At 40.8% G+C, this 24523-nt stretch overlaps 1 protein-coding gene across 3 annotated transcripts in view; it reads right to left on the bottom strand.

The window, feature by feature from the left end:
* GALNT11 (polypeptide N-acetylgalactosaminyltransferase 11) overlaps positions 1 to 24523 on the bottom strand; it is a 48657-nt gene that overhangs the window by 17147 nt on the left and 6987 nt on the right. Inside the window, exons 1-8 of one of the 3 annotated variants that reach the window (XM_032697261.1) lie at positions 24274 to 24381; positions 15306 to 15637; positions 12037 to 12160; positions 10488 to 10654; positions 6033 to 6158; positions 4179 to 4428; positions 2033 to 2150; positions 62 to 214 (exon numbers count right to left, since the gene is read on the bottom strand). In XM_032697261.1, the coding sequence (XP_032553152.1) occupies positions 62 to 214; positions 2033 to 2150; positions 4179 to 4428; positions 6033 to 6158; positions 10488 to 10654; positions 12037 to 12160; positions 15306 to 15600 (1233 nt within the window). In that variant the 5' untranslated portion in view covers positions 15601 to 15637; positions 24274 to 24381. Of the gene's footprint in view, positions 1 to 61; positions 215 to 2032; positions 2151 to 4178; positions 4429 to 6032; positions 6159 to 10487; positions 10655 to 12036; positions 12161 to 15305; positions 15639 to 15756; positions 15861 to 24273; positions 24382 to 24523 lie in introns of those variants that run through there. The other 2 variants (XM_032697243.1, XM_032697251.1) reach the window with 2 other exon arrangements.

Below are 24523 nucleotides of genomic sequence, written 5' to 3' on the forward strand. Positions count from 1 at the left end.
CAAACAAGCCAGTTAACAACCAGTAAATAGCCTTATTTCATGACCTGGAATTGTCTCTTACCTTGTATTCATCCATCCACACATGTGCCAGCCTCAGAGAGTTATGAGCCATAGTATCCTGTCCCCCTGGTGAGCCATAGGGACGCCTTTTCCGGAAAATGTGTCCCACCCTGGAGCAGGGGATGATCAGAAGTCTTCCACCACACATCCAGATCTGTCCACACAGAAGCAGAACATACCTCATTGTTCCATTGCTCACTACCTCCTGCTCTTCGAGGGATACTTCAGTAGGGTTATACATTATGGCAGGTGTCAGCAATGTTGTCCTACTTGTCAAGTTCTCTGACAAACTAAATTATTAGATCTTCATGTTAAAAAAGAATATTTTTGTCACCTCATTGCACTCTCCACATAACACACATTTTCTTTCCAAGAAACAAACAGAAAATTTTCTAAAATCTTATGCTCTAGGAACCCATCAGAAGACACTAAATACATGGGCTAGGATTCAACTTGCAGATTAAGTTCCCTAAACTGATTTACCTACATGAAAATTGTCCACATTTTTGTGATAGATAACAAAGATAGTCAGTGTATCATCAAGGGAGCCTGGAGAGCTCTTCAATTAAGTAGGAGCACTTATTTGACAAAGCTGTTTGTTTCTGTGCAGTATATGGGAATTTAGAAACACTGTTCCCACTGAGATGCCACATTCAGGAGTCTTAATCCAGTTACATGGCACCAGAGATCCACATTTTTATTTTTTTTTTTACACTCTACTTCCATTTCTTTTTTAAAATTTCTTTTTAAACTTCAGCTTCCAGCAAATTACCATCACTGGTCCTTTGATGAACTCACATGTTCTCCAATCTCAGAAAATCTTCTCACGTTAGCAGTTTATAATCAAGTCACTTTTAAAACTCCTCCTAGATAAGATAAAGACTCAACTTCTTTACAAATCTCCCCCAGGGAGTCAGGAGCTTCCAGAAGTTATAAAACTCTCTGAATGTACTCCAGCTTTTCAAAGCCCTTTTTATTGAAACTGTGCATTACAAGGTAAAAACAATAATCTCCTCAAACTCCACACACTTCTACTCAGATACCTAATAACTACATTGTGTACTGAAAATTGAAAGATTTTTATATACTCCTTTAAAATCACTCAAATTTATGAAATTCCAGTTATTTGTGAACTCTAATCTTGATTTCTCTAATGACCCAATTTGACAGATTTCTCTAAAGTTTTGAGGGGTGTGTGTTTGGTTTTGGGTTGGTTTTTTTTTTATGCTAACTTCATTCTTTAATCCTCTTTTCATATTTGTCACGATAGAGTATCATTTTCAGGCAGATTCCTGTCAAATCTGTTGATGAATCCACTTCACAACAGCAAAAAGATAAACATGACAATGAGCACAAAGAGTTGTTTTTCATTCAGTGGAGTGACAGGGAAGATGAGATAAAATACAGGAAGCCCAGTGAAGCATCACTTTCAAATCTTCTCGTTATGACTTTCTCATTATTTTTCCAACCAAGCTGACTCCTCTACATGACTCTTAATTTAGTCCTAGAAAAATTTACATTTCCAGGCCCTCAAAAAGGAGGTTGAAGTGTCTAAAAAGCCTCACAGATGCCTAAGAAAACATACTAAGTTTACATATTATCAACATTGTTGTGGGCCACACATGTCTAACCAGCTTGCAAAATTCATCAGACAATGCTTATAAACCCATTTCAAAACTGGGCATGATTATATTTTTCTTATGCTTCTCTATAGCTATGATGAAACACTCAAACAAAGAAAAAGCCAAAAACATTCAACTACAGAACTCAAGGTCCTCTTTAATCCTCCCATTAAAACTTAACTTGAAGATTATCATAAAGGCAATTTCCACGTGCCAAAGGCATCCTTCCTGGGAACAAAAGTACCAGTTTCTTTTCAAGTCACTATTCCAGTGCCAAAGACACTGGGCACAGGGAAGGGAGGCAGCAGGACACTGAGGTTCACACACCAGTGCACATAAAAGCTGATTACCCGAAAAGATATTTCCAAGTTTTCTCCTCCCCAGATGTCCATGCCACTGTCATACTGCCCCAGCTCATTGAAGTACTCACGGTCCATGGCAAACAGGCCTCCAGCCATAGTAGGGGACCTAAAAAGGACCATTGAAAGAAGTTCATTTTCTTTTAGAGAAAAAAACAACCCAGTAATTTTTGCTCAATCTGCTAGTCCCAAAGCTCAAATTTAAACCTACATAAACACAGTTTAGACCCTTCAGACACCAGAAGTCATCAGATGACAGTTCTAGTTTCAAAACACTTTCAAAAGCAGATCTGTAAGTGGTATTTGTGATCTTCCATTACTCCAATATCTATTTCTTTATAGGACAGGGAAAGAGGAACAAAACAACAAAACCCCAAAACCCAATGAACCAAGACCAAACCAAAATTAAAATACGGCAGAAAAGTAACAGCTAAGTTCATCAAGTTTTCTACAGTGAAACTTAGGAGCTGCTTTTAATTAGCTCTGTCTTTACCACAGGCTATTTTCCCCTACAGTTACAAACATGTACATTTGCACACATTGTGAGAGGGGGAGAAACACAACAGAGGCAAATTATACAGATCAGGACTGACTGAACTGCAGAAAGAGTAGAATCCATAATAAAAGAGTATAAAAAAAAAGAGTAAACCCATTAGATCAATATATGATATGATAGTTGGAACATATGATGGGCTGGAAACTGGCTTTTTCTCATCCTTGTTAACAAATCCCTGTGATGAAACCAGGCCTAGGTCAAGATTTCTTTGCTTGTTCTCACACAATTTTCTACTACAGTTTTTGTCACTTTAAAACCCGATTTGAAAGACTGCTCTCAATTTTCCACCCCAACACCAAAATATTTCTTTATGAAGGTCTCTAAAATGCAAAACTTTTTATTTGATGGAAAGCCATTTTCAAAGGTTAAATAGCAAGCCAGCTCCTTCTTCAAAGTAGGCAAAGACCTTTAAGTAGAAAAAGTCACTTTCATACTCAGAAAATGGCATCTTTTCAGATGATTACACTCACTTCAACTATAAAGTTCTCTGCCTCGCCCATGGGAGTTTTTCCTAAAAGTGAGCTGAAGGAATGCAACAACAGTGTTGACAGCAGAGAACCCTGTGCTGGAACTGCTTTGTCAGCCTGAAATGCTCTTCACTTACAGGCTAAGGAAAGAGAATGAGAGGTGAGAACACGCCCAATTTCTGATTCAATTGGAAAATCTTACAGAAATACCACATTATCCACAAAGAGTCAGTTTGTAAACGAGGTGACATTCCTCCACCTCGCAAACCTGAATTTTATACTGAGGTCAACACCTGCAACTAGAAAAAGCATCATCAGCCTCTTGCTGTTGCTGTAGCAGCACTGGCCCTTTTCATGAAGGGATTCACTCTGGGACAGCTTCTACTCTTGTGTCTCAACCATATCTGTCTGCTGCTAAAAAAGGCTGCTGACACTGTTTTATACCAGTTACATGTCCCCTAGGAACCAGATGTTGCCAGATCTGTACAGGTGAGACAGCCATCAATGGTTAAAAGATTAAGGAAGGTAACTTTCAAGTCCTAGTGTTAAGCTTTACCAAGAGTATTGTTTCAGAAAAACTCTCAAAAGATGCCTAAAACAAATTCCTATTACCACAAACAGAGATTTTCCCAATGTAGTAATTCTTTAGCATTTCATCACAGAAATTCTAGAGTCTGTGTTACTGGGATATGCAGGCACTCCTAGCACAAACACATTACCAAAATTGTCATTAAGCCAAGCACATCAACAGACTGGAAACAAACATCAACGCATAACTCAGAAGTGAAACTACTGGACAGATTTAATACTGAATATCATAAGCTCCTTAAGACTTCTGTCTTCAAGAAAAGCTGCTGTATAAGCATTTTTTAGAAGTGTTCTTTCTTGACCTAATAGGACAGATATATCTAATTCACTATTAAATGCAAGAAATTAAACTGAAATAGGTAATAGTAACAAAAACTATTTCTAAGTAAAATAAGTCAGATATTTGACAGGTTTAGGTATCTCTTTTTAAACCTGCACACCCAGGTAACACTCTGTAAGGCTTCAGAAGGGCTTCTGATCATCCACGTGTTACACAGAGCTTCACACCATGCAGGAGGAACCTTACTTGATTGGAGCAGTGGCCCCCTCGGGTCCTTCCAGTTCTGACAAAGGAACAAGATCCCATTTAAAGTGCAGGCCCCAGTTAAACCCTCCACGCACAACTGGGGACGAGCTGTAGGTCAGTGTGTCGGCACTGATGATGTCAATGACAGGGCACACCACAGTCCTGCGATCTTCTCTGATGGGAGTCAGCAGGGGCTGTAACCACATCTCGTTCACCTCACAGTGACTGTCCAGGAACACCAGCACTTTCCCTACAGAGGCCAAAGCACACAAAACACAAAGATCCATGGGAACATGAAACACACACTTACGCAGCGTCCTCACCACCCTGTGTGACAGAGAGGAAGTATCTGCACTTGGAAGCTGACAAGCCAGAGACTCCACAGGGATTGGTTCAGTCACAAATGCAGAAGACAGATCCTGACTATTCACATTTAGCTATGAAGTGCTCAAGCAGTCTGTTTGTCCACTGATTAATCACCTTGGGCTCTCTTCAGATCACATCTCAGCATCCCCCAAGTTACCACTGCAGCCAAAATCTGTGGATTTCAAATGAAGTCACTCTGATGAACGAATCCACATTCATCCACGACAAGGACAACATTCTAATTCCTGAATATAAAGTACCATACAGTATCTCCCCAGTTAAATAGTTCTAGATGACTGTGGATTCATAGGACTTTAAAAGGAGAGTGAATGCCCTAAACAGGCAGACCCAAATGCACCAGCATTAGACAAAGCAACACCCATCAGTTCACATGGAAACTACCTGCCACAGTCAGTTTGATCCAGGAGACACCTTCAGGCTCAGTTGGTCTAAAAAGTCATCTGCATTTTTATGACACAACATAGAATTTATATAACACTAATGTGGAAGAGATAGAAAAGGGCTTTAAAGAAAACAGCTTCGAAACATGCAAATATAAAAAGTCACCCATTAACAACAAACAGCATTTGAGTGGGCAGGGGAATGGAATTCCACCAGTTCAAGAGTGCAATAAATTGACTTAAAATCGCACTAACTGAAATAAATTTTAGCATAGCTTGGAAATGCAAGTACAATTTTCCCCATGGATAATGCCATTACGATAATAATGAGTAAAGACCAATTAAGAGACTTATCTGCCTCTCAAAATTATTTGAGAAAGTAGCACACACTTTCTCAGATGCCAAAGAATTGAACCCAAAGCTTATTCTGGTAAAGGCGGTTTACAAAGCACCAAATGTTGTTTTTCCACTTAACACTCACTGCAACAGAAAAGACTTTACAAGAAATATTACAATTAGATTGGGGAATTAGAAACCAGGTTAGGGTACCTGAAAAGGGAGCAGATTCCATTTTAGAGGAAAAATTTGCACAGAAAACAGGCAGAAAGTATTCCACAACCACAATATCTTGCCTATAGAGAAGTTCCTGAGACAACATTGTCCCAGGGCAAGAACAGAGAAAAATTCTACATGGCCACACTACATTTTGTTCAATACTGGTTTTGTTTTACAATTTCACTGACCCACTCTAAAAAAGTAACCCATTTTATTAAAAGCAAATGTCTAAAGAAAAATGAAAAAAAAGCAAATCAACAGCTGAGACACTCAAAGTGTCTCAAGGTTTAAAAGGCACTCAAATTTGGATCCAAATTTGTGGTCATTGTTTGAGATAGTGCAGAGGAAGAAAGATTTGGGATGATGCTAAGCTGTGTAGTTTAGAACGTGGTATGACATGCAGAGCTCCTACACTGGGCAAAAGTAACCACAGGTCAAACATTCAATGTCTGAAAAGCTGCACTGCAAGTAAAGAGAAGTCACCCAATCAAATATTGTCAAAGTATGCAAGGAAAAGAGAAATCAAGTGTACCTGTGGCATGAGAGGCTCCAATCATCCTTCCTCTAATCAAGCCTTCCCGCTTCTCATTTCTTACCAATTTTGTGGTTTTTGGAAGCTGAGTTTTAACATAGTCACCCAAGTCTTTCTTCAAGTCAGCTGAGGAAAGGAAAACACAAACTCAACAACAGTATAGAAATGCCTAAAGCTTTGTTTAAAGTACCAAGGTGTTTAGCCCAAAATGGGTCATAATCTTGATCAAAAAGCTGCCCTGACACAGCACAGCTTCAAACCAGGAGTATCAAAAGGAGAGTCAGTCATCCCACATCCTCCACCTGCCCTCTAATTCTTTTAGTATGACATGACTCAAGTTAACTGGAACTACTGGACAATGTTAAAAGGAATTACTGCTGCTGAAAGGACAAAAAAAAAAAAAAAGCACTGTACAAAGAAATAGCATTTCCAAATCCTTCTCATGGTGACTGGCATTTGCAACAGAAGTAGTGATAACCAATTCATTCAGGCAAATTACTTAAATTGTTGCATTCCATCCCCAAAAACAAACGCTGACGCCTTTAAAAAGCATGAAGACACCTAACATTGTGTGCACCTCCTTAAGTTGACAGAACAGCACATACAAAGCACAACTCACTCACAGGTGGTTGCTTTTCTAAAATCCCAAAGGATCAAAGATACTGCTGGCAGCATGTGCTTTTTGAAGGAGTGCAAAGTTCACTGAAGTCTACAGGTACTACTGCAACTTAACTAACATCAACGGCAATTTTAAGAGGAACAATACTTTTTTCACCTGAGGACAGTGGTTTCTAACATTAAAGCAGGACTACTAAAGAGAAGATGGACACATGGAGACTGAAGCAATGGAAACACAAGAAGCTTATGGAGCAACAAAGAGGAATATCAAACGAGGAAGAAAACCAAAAACCCAACTGAGGCTTCACAGAGAACCTTGGTATAGAGAGGGAGACAGACTTTCAACAGAGGATATGCTGAAATAAATATTATTCTGAAGAATGTCAGCTCAAACATTAAAGTTGCTGTTAACAAGATTAAATGCCAAAGGAATATATGTGGAAGCCAGAGCTGTGACCTTCAGGAGGAACAGGAACTTTCAGGCAGAAGACTCCCAGAAGCAATTCCAAATGTTCAGACCTCAGCCTTTGCACTGCAAGGCAGAATTGTGGATAAAGAATGAAAAAGTAACACATAGTAAATATGGTGCTGGAGAATACTCTAGGACAAGGAAAAGTCTCTGGAGAGATGCAGACAGGATTCATTTGGGTCACAGGAATTCTTTCCCCTGGTCTTGAATATGACATCATATGACAGAGACAATAGGAAAGACTTTTTTTTGGAGAAAGACTCCCAGAAAATTGATGAAATCATCTCTAGGGGGCTACCCAAATGAGATACCCAAATACACAGCACAGAAGGATTTGCCAACCTAAAATAAAACAGTTCTTGAGTAATTCTTCACCTGATGTATTACAGCAAGAGAAAGACAGTGTAAACCTGCAGAAAACAATGCTACAGCAGAGCAGAAAAGGTCAGTTATCAAACTCGGCACTTACGGCAGATAAGACTGCATGAAAGTGCACACAATAGAAGAGGAAATAGTTTTCCATGTGTGATGGCAGGCACAAACTTCTGATACAAAAGGGGAAAAAAAAAAAAAAGGCAAAGAGGGCACATCCATACTGGGAGCTAAACCAGGCCCACAACACAGGCTTGAGCAGCAGAATGTAAGAGCCAGCAGTACTTACAGCTGACGTGCTCTCAGAGGACAGTTTTGATCAGGACAAACTGGCATTCTGCTGGGAACTGCTCTGCCCTGGCCTGGGACTGAACACATCATGGACACCCTCAACAGGCAGTTGAGCCTCAGGCACTTTTCGGGATTTTCGCTGTTGATGGGTTTCCGTGTGTCAGCTTCATGTCCACTGGGAAGACTGATAATACCCAAAAAAACTGCTTCAATACAGCTTGCCTGATAAATTTTGTTCCAAGGAGAGACTTGATCCCTTTTAGGCAGCAGACAGTCTCCAAAAATTACTTGAGGCATTATCTTCCTCTGTAACTATGTAATGAAAGCTCCTCCAAACAAAAGGACCCTAGGATGGGAGTCAGGAGTGTTATCACTTTCAAGTATTTTAAAGTACTGAGTTGCAGACAACTTGCTCCTTTTCTGTTCTTCAGTCTCTCCTTCTACACAGCAGAATGCCTCCAGTAACAGCCTTCAACATATCCTTAGGCTGATCCATAACAGGTTAAGCCTGAATCAGGGAGGAAGACGTCGCACTAGAAAAAGAAATCTCACCTTGCAGGGAGTGGAAAGAAAAATTTAACAGTGGGTTCAGTTGAGCCATAGCAATGACTGCTTAGCTGGTAAGGCTGTTGATGATTGAGTTTAAGAAGCTTTTTAAGGCAAAACTAGGTGCAAAGACACAAGCAGCACAGCTACCATATTTAAAGCTGAAGAAGTAGGCAGACTTCCATCTAGGACACCATTTTGGAAAGGGGGTAATGTAGGGAAAATTAATTTTTAATTAAAAAACAAAACAAAGAGCTATAGAGACCAAGCAATCCGCCCAAGCTCACAAGATCCATAGGACAGACAATGTTTTTGTCCCTTTCCTCAGTCCCCCAACCCACTTGGCCTGTCTTTAGCTTTCTTTAGTAAGAATTCATCCATTAAAATTAAGCAGCAGTGCAAACATCTGTAGTATCATTAGCAACAAGAGCAGTAATTCTCTGTGTAAACAACATCTCCTCCTGCCTTTGGATTCAGAACATGTTCATTTGAAGTCAGAAAGACAAAAATAGCTATTTGAATGTTTTAAACCTAATTTGGCCTTCAAATTAGCAACAGACCAGAAGAGTGATGGCACTGCCTCAACACAGTCATCAATCAAATGCATTCCCATATTCAAGAGTTTTGAAGTAAGCCAAGTTCTGAATACGAGGGTTACGAAACTTCAAAACAACAAATTGCACAAGAGATTTTATAGCAAAGAATATTACTCCCAAAACACAAAATAAGGTTTTAAGTATTACACATTCTTATCAGCAAGGGGTGGTGTTTGATCTTTGCTCTTTCTTGTATCTTAACATTTGATCTGACCTCAGAGAAATGAACTTGCTGCATAAACAGGGGAATTTTGTTCTACTTGACACATATCTAATCAGTCTCTTAGAGAGACCTCAAACCAGAAACCAAAAGATGGGACCAAGGGAGCTAAAATTATATGTGCTAAAAAAAAAATAATAATCTAAAAATCATTTTAGAAATGCAAAACCTTGTGGACTTATACAGAGGTGAGCAGGGAACTTACACAGTCCTGCTGGCAAGAAGTGCTAAGTTAACACATTCCTCAACAGGCGTTTTGCATTTGAAGGGCCAAAACTTTTTGAATTGCGTGTCTGTCTTTGCCTTGTCCATCACTGGAGAGAAAAACGCCGAAGCATCAATCCTTCTACAGCACTGAAGCAACTGTGCAAGGTCCACCCCTCCCGGGGCCTCTCCGGGACTGCGGGAGCAGAGGCTGCTCCGAGAGCCAGGGAGAGCCGCTCCCGGGGTGGCCACAAGAGGTTGTTGGAGAGCCACGCAGAGCCTTCCCAGCAAAGCTGAGCTCCGGCCCCTGCTCGGTCCGAAAGGCTGAGCAAGTACGAAACGCAGACGTGCTGTTTCCATAGCGCCACATCAACTCACCCGCCAGACCGAGCTCAGCCTGTGCATTCAGCTCCTTTCAGAGGCGCTCACAGTGAGCTCTGGCCCACCTGTGATCTGCTCTGAGCACCTGAGCAGCAGAAGCAAGGTACTGTTAAAAAAACCTGCACTATAAACAACTGCCTAAGGACCTCCTCTGCAAATACACACTCAGTGTGTGTAAGAGGTGAGAGGACTGGAGCACCTCCCCTAGAGAGACAGGCTGAGAAAGTTGGGGCTGTTCAGTTAGTGGAGACCTCACAGCAGCATTCCAGTCTCTGAAGGGAGCCTACAGGGAAGCTGGAGAGGGACCCTTCGTCAGGAACTGTAGTGATGGGACAAGGAGTAATAGCTACAGATTGAAAGAGGGAAAATTTAGGTTAGTTATTACAAAGAAATTCTTCACTGTGAGGGTGCTGAGACACTGGAACAGGTTGCCCTGGGAGGTGGATGTCACATCCCTGGAAGTGATCAAGGCCAGGTTAAATAAGGCCTTGAGCAACCTGGTCAGTGGGAAGTATCCCTGCCCATGGCACGGGGGAGTTGAGACTAAATGATCTTTAAGGTCCCTTTCAACCTTCTAACATTCTTTGATTCTACAAGTATTAGCTTCAAAACCTGATTTTGAATGTTAAAGCCTGTACCATACAAGGCTCCTCAGTAAAATGGCACCAGTGGCAATTTATTTTGACCAGTCAAAAGAAGCACAGGAAGAGACAGGAAAATCCAGAATTGCATTAAACATCACTGAAAGTGTCTCTCACCCAGTTCACTGTTGTCATCCACCAGAATGATTTCGTGCAGGAGCTCTGGGGGGGTGCGGTCCAGGACACTGTGCACTGTGCGGAGCAGGGCAGAAAGGGCCTCGTTGTAGAAACAGATCACAACGCTGGCAGAGGGCAGGTCAGCAGGGTAGGACTTCTCTCTACATCTGCACAAGGAAATACAGCAGTTGTCACAATTTTCAGAGGGTTTTCCTAGAGCTAGGTCGCTACTGAAACTTCATAAATAACAGGTAAACATTAAATGTGTAGGAAGAACCTCTAACTTGAACATAAAGAGACAAAACATGTAACATCTACAGTAGGGCTCAGCACAGTGAGCTACTCTCCACAGAGTACAGACTTGCAATTAACATTGGTGCTTGTTAGCAAACAGAGGATATCATGGATTGGAGTGGGAGTAAGAATCACAGATCCTCAACACACAAACAGCAGAAGACACTAAGGGCTTGTTTCAGCTGTCAAAACACTGTCTGGTACCCTCAGGAAGCTCAGATAGGTACAGGAATGGCAAATATGACATGAAGCCCACATAAATGCCACAACTTTATTGGCCAGCTGCTGGAGACTGGCTTGGATATCCCAGAATACCTCCACTGGTGCTAAATGCCTCTTTAGACAACCAAGGTTGGGATTCAGAGGGCAGATTAAGACACTTAAATCTAGTCACTGCTGTCAGCGGAGTCTAAATAGTGTTCAGCTCACCCTAAGGCTGTCAAGTGTGTTTTGTCAGCTGAAGATCTCTGCATGCTTCATTAACTGCACTGACTAGATCTCTGCTAATTACAACAAAAGCAGAGACAACTGACTAACAAGCAGTTATCTAAGCATCTTAATCTGCAAGCTGAATCCTGCTCAGACCAAAAGATCATTCTTTCTTTCTCCTTATTTTCAAAGCTTGCCCGTATTTCTAATGGGGCACATTATCACAGACTAATGCCATATGAAGATACCAGGCATGAGGGAAACCAATGGAAATAAGAAACCATAAAAATGGAAACCCAGAAGTATTGAAGAAAAGTTTTCACCTACTTCGAATGAACTCAGCTCTGGGAAAGACATTTCATCAATTCATTAAATTTATCCACGCCAGAGAAACCACTAGAAAAATAGGTGTAGGTTTATTTATTTCTCAATTCAGTGTTGGGATTTTTTCTTGTTGTTACAGCAGTGAGGTCTTCTTTCCTCATATGCACCAGAGAGATTGCAGAAAAATATCTGCTCTTTAACAGAAAGCATTCAGAGCAGTGCACAACCTATCACATACCTTTAGCAGCAGGCAAAAAAAATTGGATCTCCAGAAACAATACTCATTCAAAAAACACAGAAAAGATCAAAGAATAAAAGTCCTAACCTCAAGCACTCCTGTTAAATAGCTGAAAAATCTGCATTCAGCAACACATGAGAATGAAAGAGCTTTTAACAGAAATGTTATACCAAAAGCGTTAAATACTACATCAGGTATAATGTGAGTAACAAGCCACTGAGCACATGAAACTATACCACGTTCTCTCCAAAAATTAGTACATACTTTGCATCTCTTGTATCAGGCACCTCCCTGTGGTATCCCAGTCGATTACTGATAAGCATATTGAAAGCATGCTTCTGATAGCCCAAGTCTCTCACTTCCTGATCTTCTTCATTAAAAATCATTCCTGCAGAAGAAACACACCAAGCTCAGTTAATAGGCTCAGAAATATCACTTGGAAACAATCAAGGATTGAAACGTTTGCTTTAACCTCTCCTGAATTCCATTATGTTCTTAAAAATCCCCCTGGTTTTGCAAAGTGCATTTTTGGGCAACTGTTTTGGCTCCCTCTCACAAACAGGCAGCCCTCAGGAGTAGCCCTTGTAGCTATAAAAAAATGAAATCCTTCTCCAAAGACTGATGGCTCCATTGTGTTTATTGCCTTATCAGACACACTTCCTTCACTTACATGGCCTCTGATTCTTAGCATCACCTAAAACCAACATCAAACAAGCTGCAGAGGATAGACTTTGGCACACAATGCATTAGCATCTATCCATAGAGGTGACAGGTCTGTAATGAGATTTTTGAGAGAGAAAATAAATTTACAACGGTAGAAACCCTCAGAATAGCAGTTCCAATTTCATGCAGTTTTCTGAAGTCTGCAGTAACATAAAAATAGCTATGCAAGAACTGTAAACTTCTTGTTTATCTCACCTGGCCCTTTGACAGCAAATAAAACAGCAGCGGAGCTGTTGTTTATTGATTACTTTAGCAGAAGCATCAATTGTTGGTAAAAACAAGTGCCCTGCCAGAGGCCAGGATTAAATCCTCAGTCCATCCTGCCTGCCTTCACTCAGTGCCATGGGCTTCTGCAGAAAACAGTTGACAAGAGGGTTCCTCATTCACATGCTACCATACATCCTGGATAATATTTTTCAAACATTCATAAACTAATTCAGGTTGTAAGGGACCTCTGGGTCTACCCTTCTTCCCAAGAGCAGTTCCAGCTAGATCAGGTTGTTCAGAACTCACACATTTGACTTTGAAAACCTCCAGAATCTCCGAGGATGGAGATTCTACCACTCCTCATTTCCCTGTTCAAGCACTGGACCACCATCACACTGAAGATGTTTTTCCTCTTCCATAACTGAAATCTCCTCCTCACTCTAATTTCTTATCATTTCTTATCAATCCCATGCACTCCTGGAAGAGTCTGGTTCCCTCTTCCCTACAGCCTCTCATTAAGCTGCTAAAATCTCACCCCGCAGCCTTCTCTCTAAGGCAGAATAAACTCAGTCCTCTCAGCCTTTCCTCACACCTCATGTTCTCCAGTTTTCAAGTGTGATGCAAAAGCCAGCTGAGCTCAATTCCTTGCAACCACATTCCCACCATTTTCATTTACCAGCCTGTGGCTTTTAGTCTTGACATTTAGTGGGAAGTGCTAGATAGTGATAGCTGCAAAAGACGTGGGATACACCCACATAGTGTCTTCTGACTGGCTGTGGTGCTCCCACCGTGGGTAAGTTGCACTGTGGGGGCAGAAATGAGTCTGTTTACAGTAGCAGTGTCCCTCCTCCAGCAAGAGCAGCCTAAAGGGGTCAGTCAGTCCTCCACTGAACCACATCCATTCCCAAAGGAAGGTCTCCAGCTGGTAGTTCAGCCACCCAGCTCAATCCCTCTGGCACACTCAGTGTGCTGTGGTCAGCTTAAAACATTTTCTTCATACCAAGCACAAGCTTGAAACACACACGGCAAATGTTTCATTTTACAATCCACCCATGTCCAGCCACTAACTACTTTTGTTCTGATCTTCTGAGTATATAAAAGGAGTGCTAATATTTTTAAAACATTATCGTGAAGAACAATATCAAATGCATCCAAAAGGCCTGAAAGATTTCAGTTCAAACAGCAGATAAAAGCCCTTGGAAAATACGAGTTTTGCAATCAAAACATCAATCTGAGCTTTACTTTAGCAATGTTAGTGACTCACAGATTAATGAAAAAAGAAAATTGTCCTCCCAGTTGACAGTTTGGTTTTGAGTAACATATGCCAACTTTCTTTTATTTGTTTTTGCTTTGCATGTTTATCACTGTCCTATCCTAGACAGACAGGAAGCCTTTTCCTGCAGCACCTGATCTAAGAGCTGTCTCCTGGTGATTTATGTAGACTTTATCCTGGCACTGTAATTCTCCTTGGCTTTCACCAACCCAATGAACCACTTGGTCTGAAGATCAAGGGACTTCTCAGTTAAAAAGCTGCATTTCTTTCCTGGCCCATACTGAATAGCTGGAAAGAAATGGCCATCTCTGGACTGGTCCTCACCTCACCTGGCTCTCAGGCTTTTTACAGTGAACTGATAAACACTTGTAATGCCACAGGGCAACAAGAATTGGCATTTTTTAACATATTCACGCAGATCTAAAGACCAACTCAGAAAGTTCTTTAAACTCTTGAAGCTTATGATTCACCATTCATCCAAAGTAATGACAGAGGATTTTGGTCAGCTCTGAGTATTAAACTCTGGGCTACAAAGGTTACTGAGCTGCATTTCCCGAAGCATCAGCAGAAACCAATACCCCAACACTCCACCACAACAGTCAGAACGTGCCTCCAGACCCACAGCAAGTCTGCAAGTCAGTACACAACATGCTCAGTTTGCACATCTGAATACAGCAGTGAATAAGCTGTATGCACTTAAATACACAAAGCATTTTAGTTTGGAAGACAAAACTAAATCATCTCATTGATGAAATATGTTCTAGTGAAAGACACAGACCTTTGTTGGTACAAAGTAAGCAGGATTTGGCCCTAACCACTGTCATCTCAATAAATCTTTCATTGTAGTTTTGTCCTGCACACATTTCTTGTAGATTATTTCATACTCCAAGGATATTCTCAAAATCAGTGGGTCCCCCTCACTGTTTATTGTAATCAAGTTATTTTTAGTTACTGCATATGAACAGAGTTTCTTTGTTGCTAATTAAAGCTTCTGTATTTGAGCCCAACTAATACAGGAGTAAGATATGAAACAAGTAACAAAGAACCTTCCAAAAGCGAGAACTACATCTAGGTCAGACCTTGATGTAACCCAGACCTCCTCATCAGCATTTACACAGCACAGCTGTAAATGTTACAATTTTTTTGGATTAAGCACAGTAGAATAAATTTCAGGTAATTCCTAACGGAGAGAGCCACTACTACCACCTGCATTTTAACAAACAAATCCACTTCATTATTCAATTTTCCCTGAGATCCGTTACAGAAAACTTACTATCTCATTTCTTCTATTGTTTCAATAAATTTGTAACCAACACCGAAAACCACTTACCCATTTCAGGAGAGAATTCTATCTCCCCCTTAACTGGGTCCTGGATGTGATTTCCAAGCGAATTTCCCATCTTGTTCTCTTTCTGTTGCAATTCAGGTACATGAATTGGCCCCCGGGTAAAACGGGGGTAGAATTTCTTTGGAAACGGCCTCTGAGGCTCCAGCCCCTTGATGGGCACATTCTTGAAGGATTGGTTCTCTTCACTGAAGTTGAAATAAACAAAGAGCAGAAGTGTCCAGGTCACGGATGTGAAAAGGCACCCATAGCAGAAATAGCGGAGTGTGACACTTCCCATGGTAGACTCAGCATCGTGTAGGACCCATTCTCAATACCTGAAAAGGAGTGAAACACACATTTTGAGAGTGCTGCCTGTTACCTCATCAGGTCTATATATTAGGAAATGCATTCTATAGGTTACTCTTCATGAAATGATTTTTACTTAAGCACAGAGCTGAAAAACTAAATCCCTTTTCGCTTTCCTAATCAGAAATTAAACAGGACCAGTTTGCACATTTTGTGTGGACAGCACTGCTTTAAAACATGAAGTGGAAAATCACTAAGAGCACAGTAACACATCACAGTTAAAGGTAAAAATCATTAACTTTCCTCAGAATAATTATAGATTTATCTCTCTTCCACAACAGTGTATTCTTCACAGAATCACCAACTGGTTTTGGTTGGAAGGGACATCTGGAGGTCACCTTGTCCAATCCCCTTGCTCAGGCAGGGCCACTTTGAGCCAGAGGTCCCAGAGTATTTCCACATGTATCCATTTTTGTAGTTCAGATCCTATCTAAAGCATGGAATGAGAACACAACTCAAAAAGCTACATAGTTCAGTTCCTCTTGCCCCAAATCTAAGAATAGTCATCATGAATGTCCCAGAAATCCCAGCAAACATGGGGTGCAATTGAACAACACACAGCACCAAGACAGTCACATTTACAGATACTCTCCTCCACAGAAGGAAAACAGGTATGGGATAGGAAAAGAACAAACAGCTCCAAGGTAATTTACTGGGTTCCTGCAGGCCTTTGCAGGCTCCAGAAGAGATTCCATACTCCCTGGAGGAGATGCCCACCTAGAGCTGGAAGGAAGCAGCACAGACTATGGTTTTACTTTAGACATCCATCCACTAAGACAATTTTCCCAGGCTATATTGAAAATTACTATCCTAAGCAAAACCCTGACGTGAAGCATATGAAGCTGGTGGTAGTATTTTATTTATTGCCCAGGGTAATCCAGTAAACTTTCTGAAGTTCCTCAAATTTAAAAAAGGCTGAAAAAAAGACCAAAAGCCACCTTAAAACCTATATAGATCAGTTCCCAAAACTGAGGAAAAATACACTGACTAAAAGAATTACATTTTTCTCATCACTATCTAACAAACAACAAATTCTTTGCATGGTAACAAAAAGTCAGACAATCATTTCATCACCTTTTAATTAGCAAAACATTTGTTTTAAGAAAACAGAACATTCGGGTGGCAGTCAATCATTTATGCTGATGCATTTTTCAGACTTCTCAAAAAGTCTGAAACTACCAGAAGTCTTCAGGTCAACCTGGCAAGGAACAAATCAGAATACTTATGAGTACAAACAGATTATTCCCTTCTCAATATGGAAAACTGCTAAACAAAGGTAGAAGGTGTTCATGATCCCAAAGAACACTATAAAGATCTCACTTACTTTGGCACTGTAATTCTGAGTCCTAAGTGACTTGCTTCCAAAGAGACTATATGTCAAAATTCAAGCTTATATTTCCTAGAGTGTAGCAGGGCTTCATCTCCCAAGTACAAAATATCCACAAAGTAAAAAAAACACAAAAAAACAAACAAACAAAAACAAACAAACAAACAAAAAAACCCAAAAAAACAAACAAACACAAACCAAAACCAACCCTCCTCTAAACCATTTTACCCATTATTCTTACCATGTCAAACTCCCCACTTCTGCAAGGCAACAATCAACACAGCAGTTGAGCCCAAGGAGCTTAAAAAGGTCTTAAACAGGGTTTAAATCTCACACTGACCCTGTGCATACAGATGAATTGCAGGCTCTTTCTCTAACACTGCTGCACAGAAATTTCGCTGCTTAACTGTAAAGCCATGAAATTAGTCAGGCACCAAATGCTCTGGAGCAGAAAAGATTTCAGAAAATCCTAATTCTGACCAGCAGAATAGGTTTACCAGTTGGAAAACTACAGATCACCAGTGCCCAGTGCTTTATGCCCTATGCTGACTGTGGCCAATGATCCTACCAAGGTGAATCTTGGCTCAGGAGGCTGCAGAGGAGCAAGAATAGATAAACAGTTACATCCTCTCATTATAGTAATTCTTCCTGCCAGACAGTCTGCAGACAACTAATGCTACACTTAAAAGATCTGGGTGCTTGCCAGGTTCTTTTTGCATGCCCACAAGAAGGTCATCTGCTGTAAGACTTGTCCAATCCACAGCTCCTCAAAACCTGCTGGAGTTGTTTTTCCCTTCACTATGGTGACACAGATGCACAATCCTACCATGCTCTGACACTGTGGAATAGAACTGTCCTAGTAAGATAAAAATTACTTAACAGAGATAGAACCTTTTCATTTCAAGCTGTGTAAGGACACATGTACACTTGCAGCTTGCACAGAAAACACAAAAATATTCCTTTCGTCTCTGGTAACAGCAGGAAGATGGGCACACAGAGCAGAATTCACCATGGACTGAGTGTTCCCCTGGCTCCTTGCATCTCTTTCGCAGGTCAGAGCTATGCTAGGACAATTCCAGACACATTAACATTAGTTTGCTGTGACTGACATCAGGCACACTCAGACTACAGAGGAAGGGGTAAATTAGTAATCAAAGTGAACAGATTGCTGTAGGTCCCTTCCACCTGCAGAAAGCCCTCTGACCAGGCTGAAAGCTCACGCTTGGTTACTGTTAGAAAAGTAACAGCTGCAAAGCAGAGCTTCATGTTCTTTCCACCTGCTCCTTGCTAAAGCAGATCTGCTTCACCTTCTTTTCCTCTCCTTCACTGTTTTTGTAGAACGACACGAAGATTGAAATACTGCATTTAAACTTAACGGACAGAACCTCCACAATGCACAGAACTGTGCCTGTTCAGCACCTTGTGATTCAACCGAGACATTTGGTGATTATTTGGCAGCAAAATACAGACTTACTATTTAGACAGTTTTGAAGTCAGAATGGAAAAAATTTAAACCCTGCATATGAAAAGCACATGAGGCTTATTAGTTTACTTTATTCACCAACCACTACACATTTACACGACCCCTGTCCTGTGGATTTCAACCACTCCTACCATCCAAGAAGCCCACAGTCATAACCTGTGTCGGAGCTGCACACTCCAGTGTTAGCCAGTTTCAGGGTGACCATGACTTCTTAAAGATGTATTTTAGGCCACAGAAGGTTTTCAAGTCCTAAGCCATGTCAGTCCTGCCTGGGACTCTGCCCAAGGAACCAGGAGAACCTTTCCAGCCCTTTATTTTCACCACATACAAAGAACAAAGAACAATCTCGTTGATGTATCTCTGCCTCTCCTCAATATACCAAGAAACAAGAACCCCTTCACTCACTTCAGCATGCAACAAAACCTATCCCACTTTGATAAATGGCAGAGGGAGGGAGGGAGGAGAGGAGACTTCAGCTTGGTCAACAAGGACCTGGAAGGAAACACTCAGTTCATGGAGCCTGCCACTCAACCCTCAGTTCCTACCTCTTCCATCTCCCTATCCATGACTTCCTTCCACAAGCCATCTACACACAGTGAATAAAAGCCTCACCCCTGTCCTGACCCCTTTGCTCTCCAGTGTTGTGGAGTCTTCTAGGAAACACACTTTGCCAATTTACCCAACAACTCTGTCTGCCTGTGCATGGTCACAATACCCTAAAGATTGCCTTAAACATCCATCCTCTCTCAGCTGGTTTCTCCAGCGGATTTTGAAACTTAAGCAAAGCCAAATTCATTCTTTTTTATTATTATTTCTTCCTCACCTTTTTTTGTTTGTTTGTTTAATGGAAACAAAGTGTTCCTGAACACAGGAGATACAAAGGATATGCCTTTCAAATCCAAAGTATTAGGATCTTTCTCAGCTCTGTGATACATGCTGCATGAGAAAAACAGATTATATGTATTTTTTATCTCACAGCCTAAAGCTCTTCTAACGCAAGCTACAGCTGGCAGGTTTGGACAGTTAGACAGAAACAACTGAAAGCAAAAAAGCAGAATTGCATTATTCAGATAACCATGTCAGTGGGCTCATAATTTTCACTTGTGCAGTACTGTAACACTGAGTCCAGACATTAAAAAATTGCTATTTGGACAGTATAGTAAAAGTCCATTTCTATTTATTTATTCAAGTGCAAACAAAATATTAAATGCCACAAAAGAATAATCTATGATTTAAATATAGCAAGAAGAATTGTTTCACATACAGTTCCTCACAGATTTTACTGGAAAGAGACTGGGCTTGGAGGGTCTATCACATATCTCCCTTCATTTCTGAAAAGCAATACAGCTGCCAAAAGTAAAAAAATACCTCAAACAATTCTCTTTCCCAAAAACTCATGTAGCAAAGAACATCCATAATGAGCACAAGTCATTCCTCTCCCTTGGCAATATAGGAGATTCCACAGCAAATAATAAATGAGAACCCCTTTAGGTATTTTACAGGCATTCATTCCCTCAAGGCCCCTAGTGATTCATGGAGTTCATGACTGTTCACATGGGTGTACTCAGGAATCCAGAGACACTTCAACATGACAAAGGTAAATCATTCAAGGTGGCAGCATCTCCTATCATCGGGAAATTACAATCCATTTTTGGAGACAACTGGGGTGACCCAAGAAAGAAAAATCATTATCTTAGAACCTGCCCCATCACCATCAACTTAGAAGAGACCAAGACTGAAAGGCACAGCATTCTGAGGGTTTCTAGTCAAATAATCAGCCTTTCAGTCTCTCTCTTTTTGCTCCATTTGACTCTTGTGTATTTATTGCCTGATAGCTTCTCCACTGGCAAAGCCTTGGAACTGAGTTTGTAGAACCACTGCCAGAAATTCCAAGAGTAAATATTCCTCTCTCATTTCCATGAATTCCCGTAGAGAAGCGTCAGTTCCTTGCACAAGTAGTATATAATGATTTTTTTTTTAAAAGAACTATAAAGGAAAATATTAGCAACTCAATAAAGTGTCTCAAGGTCAATCAATCACAAGCTGAACAAACCCTCCAGGACCACCCCCTGCCAGACCTGAATATGCTTTTCATGTCACACCAGCTTCTTGTAGCATCCTCACACCACCAGCATGACATTCCTTTCATACACCAAACCCAGGAACATTTACATTCATTAATAACTATCCCCAACAAGGACACAACTGTGTGTTCCCCCAGACCAGCCCCTGCAGAGTTTGTTGTTAGTAACCTGTGCAGCTCTCACTAACACTGGCCCAATGTATTGGCCTTCAATACTTTTAAAGGAAAAAGAGAAGAGCCAAACGCACTCCACAATATTTTGGCTTAAAAAGCCAATATTTGCTACAGGCTCTCTGACCTGCCACTGCTTAAGCACTGACATCTGCTTGGATTAACCTCAGCAGTTTAGTAAACACACCTTATGACTAGATATTTCATAACTGTGCCAAAACTCGTGTTTTGTCAGAGGTCAAACAGAGGATCAGACTAACCTCAAGATTTTTGAAACAGGAGTAAAAATTATGGAGAAAACCTTAAAGCCTGCTTGTAGTTTTTTCAAGAACAGCTTTTTTTCTTAAAAAACCCAAAACCATAAGACAGATACACAACTCATACTACAGGTTCCCTGCAAGACTGCCTGTGTATTTTGGAACCATACTGAGGCAAGGAACAGATGTGTATAATCTTCCTTTTTAAAGGGCATTCCAGTAAAAAAAAAAAAAAATCTTTAAACTATTTTATCTTTCTACAGATTATTAGGATAATTTGCTGCATGACCTTCTACAGATGCTTCTGATTTTTACTTTCTTATTTATTTGGGAGCAAAACACAAGAATATAAACATTACTTACAACTGCAATTTTGCTCGTTTAATAGCCTTAAATCTTTATATACTTCTTGGCCCTCCCAGATCTTACAGCTACCTCGCTCCTTTTCCAAAACAGGCCTCAGCATGGACAGACTTTCCTATTTTCTGGCTGAATCACTATCAAACAACAGCATTAAGAGTACAATGAACAGAGGCCAGACCAGGAAGAAGTAGTACTCCAATAATACACTCATCACACAAACAGAGATGACGTTCAAACACCTCTGCACCTCCATTAGAATAATTTCTTCCAGGAAACCTTTCCATTGCAATCTTCTTAAGGGCGAGTCACAGTAATAGACCAGGAAGACGAAAAAGGGACACCTTGGGAAGCTTTTGCTCCAGATTCCAACACACATCACTAGGAGCAAATCCATTGAACACACAGTCAGAACAAAAGCAAGAGACACTTCCCACACAAAAGTGTTTCATGTGCTTCACAATGAGCACCGAGACAACTCCTTAAAAACCTCCCTATTGGATTGTTTTAACACTAAATTGGATCCACTTGCCAGTGTTTTTAATTAAAAACAACCATTCATTTTTGACCTTACAAAAGGCTGGGTGACTGCACTTAATGAATCAAGTGGCTATTTTTGACTGAGTACAGGCAGGTAACTGTGTAAAGACAGGCAGGGCCGACAGGAACCTACCTTGTCCACATCCAGCAAGGACAAATGCCAAGTCCTGCACCTGGGACAGACAAACTCCTGCTCTGCAGAGAAGGACCAGCCAAGGTCTGGCCTAAGCTCGGAGCCATCACGCCCTTGCAGCAAGGACAGCTGATGGATCCACAGGAGCATCAGCCAGCTGACTCAGGGATGCAACTCCACAACCCACACAGCACCTCTAAGAACACAGGCAGAGCTGTGCCCAGTCTGGGATCCTCCAGTACAAGACAGACATCAGTAAACTGCAGTGAGTTCAGTGAAAGGCCAGCAGGATGTCACGGGCTGGAACACTTGCCCTGTGAGAACTGAGGATGCTGAGCTCCTTCAGCCTGCAGAAGAGATGGCTTTGGGATGAGAACTAATAGCAACCTGCTGCTACCTCCACAGATGGCACCGAGAAAAGAGAACCAGGCTGTTTAGTGAGGTACAAGGTAGGAGGAAGAAAGAGCTAAAAAAGACTAATATAAGTTCCAGTCACAGCAACCCTCATTCACAGAAATATCTGTGGACCACAGGCTGTCCTCTTGCATAAGATCACTGTTCCCATTCATTTTAATGAGATGACACACTAAGATCTATTTTTAATTAGCCTCTGCAAGTCCCTTCTAAATTCAACTTCAGAAGATTTAAGGGCCAACAGTTTAGTCATTTCAGAACAGCTACATAAATCCATGTTATACCACCTAAAATAAATCCTGGAATGAACACAAAATCTTGAGCAACACTTCACAGATAATCTTAAAATACCAATAACATTCATTATATTTTACAGATAAAGAAAGGCACACAGATAGACTAGTTACATGAATTGTTGAAGACCTACGAATCTATATTATGAGTACACTAAATCTGAAAAGTATAAAGTGTTACAGGATAAACTTAAAAGTTCATCTTCTTTATGTCTTTAGGTTCTCAGCCCTCACTATTTTTCCAGTGTCAAATGACTCACTCATATACTCATTTGTATTTCAGTTTTTGGACTTTAACCAGAGATGTCTAAATATTGCATAGCATCATTTTCAAATCTGTGAACTATATATTGAAACACCTCCTCTAGGAACATAACTTTGCTTATCAAGCTTTTTGGAATTTCTCAACTCCAATAAAAAAGATTTACTTAGCAGGCTGCCATACTGGAGGGAATCCAAACACTTTGGCTTTTTCATAATAAAAATGTGAAGTTTCTTCTTTACCCATTTCCATTTCAAAAGCACCCTTAAGGAAATCTTAAAGTATCTTCTGCAGTAACATCTTTACTTCTTTGTCAACAATAAAACATACTGGGTTTTTTCCTTATTGATAAAGGATACCTTTCTCCCCACATATTCCTCCTCTCCAAGGAGCGAGAGTATTTCACAAGGGTTTTGATTTAAGGACACACTCTTAATGGAAAAAGCAGTTACAAGTTTTGGAAACAAAAGTTTCATAAATTAGTAGCTCATGTTAACAAACAACTGAAAAGAACACCCAGGTTAGTTACAACTCACTGTGGTACAACATGCATCAGAAAAGTAACATAATAGTCCAGTTGATTAGAGAAAGCAAAGTGCACTTGGACTTAGAAACATGAGCTTAGCAAAATCCTTTAAAGCTACTGTTTCCCAAAGCACAGTCCTAAGCAAAGGAATTTTCTTACCTATCCCCCCTGACAAACGCTGCTCCGTGGGCCTGCTGGGTGGGTGTTCCTTTAAGCCATCTGGCACACAATACATGTCATGCCGGTTCCCGGAGTCCTAAAAATACCTTCTTCCTCTCTCTTGCTAATAAATACTTCTGATTCAAACAGCGAGATTTTTTTTTTTCTTTTCATCAGTAAAACCAGCTCTCAAGGAAGCCAGAATTTTAACCTACTGCCTCCAAAGAAAGATGCAATGCATTTTATAATGCAGCCCTTCCTTCTTCCCACAGAGCTTAGGAAACAGCAAGGTTTAAAAAGCCCACACTGACAACTTGTTCAATGCATCCCTCTCCCATTAAAGATCCATGCATATAAATATTAGTTTAACAACCTTCAGCACTATATAGAAATGCAGAATGTAAGGGAGCTTACAAGGTCAACTACAGACAAGTAAGCTTGCTTCATACCTTTTTCTAAATGTTTAAATCCACTTAGCTGCTCCTCACATTTTATGTCTGCAAAGCTCACCGAAATAAGAGTTTAAAAACGCAGATCCATGCAAATAATTCGATCAGCCCCACTCCTACAGGGAGAGCTGAACTGTAGAACCCTCACCTTCTTCCAGAAGAGTCGGGCACTGAGGCAGCAGTGCAAGGTTACACGGGGAAAGCACACTGACTGCAGCAGCAGCCAGATCCGTGTCTTCATTCCCAGAGAACAATAAATCGCTGAGCGGGAAACTTAACGCTTTGTTGTTTGCAAGTCCCAGCTGGGAATGGGGTGACAAACACAGGTTTCCCTATGGAAACAGGTCACTTTGGATGGGTCTTAGGACACCAATGCTGCATGGTTATATCTCATTTGG

The sequence above is a fragment of the Chiroxiphia lanceolata genome, chromosome 1 (genome assembly GCF_009829145.1).
Source record: "Chiroxiphia lanceolata isolate bChiLan1 chromosome 1, bChiLan1.pri, whole genome shotgun sequence".
Classification (NCBI taxonomy): Eukaryota; Metazoa; Chordata; class Aves; order Passeriformes; family Pipridae; genus Chiroxiphia; species Chiroxiphia lanceolata.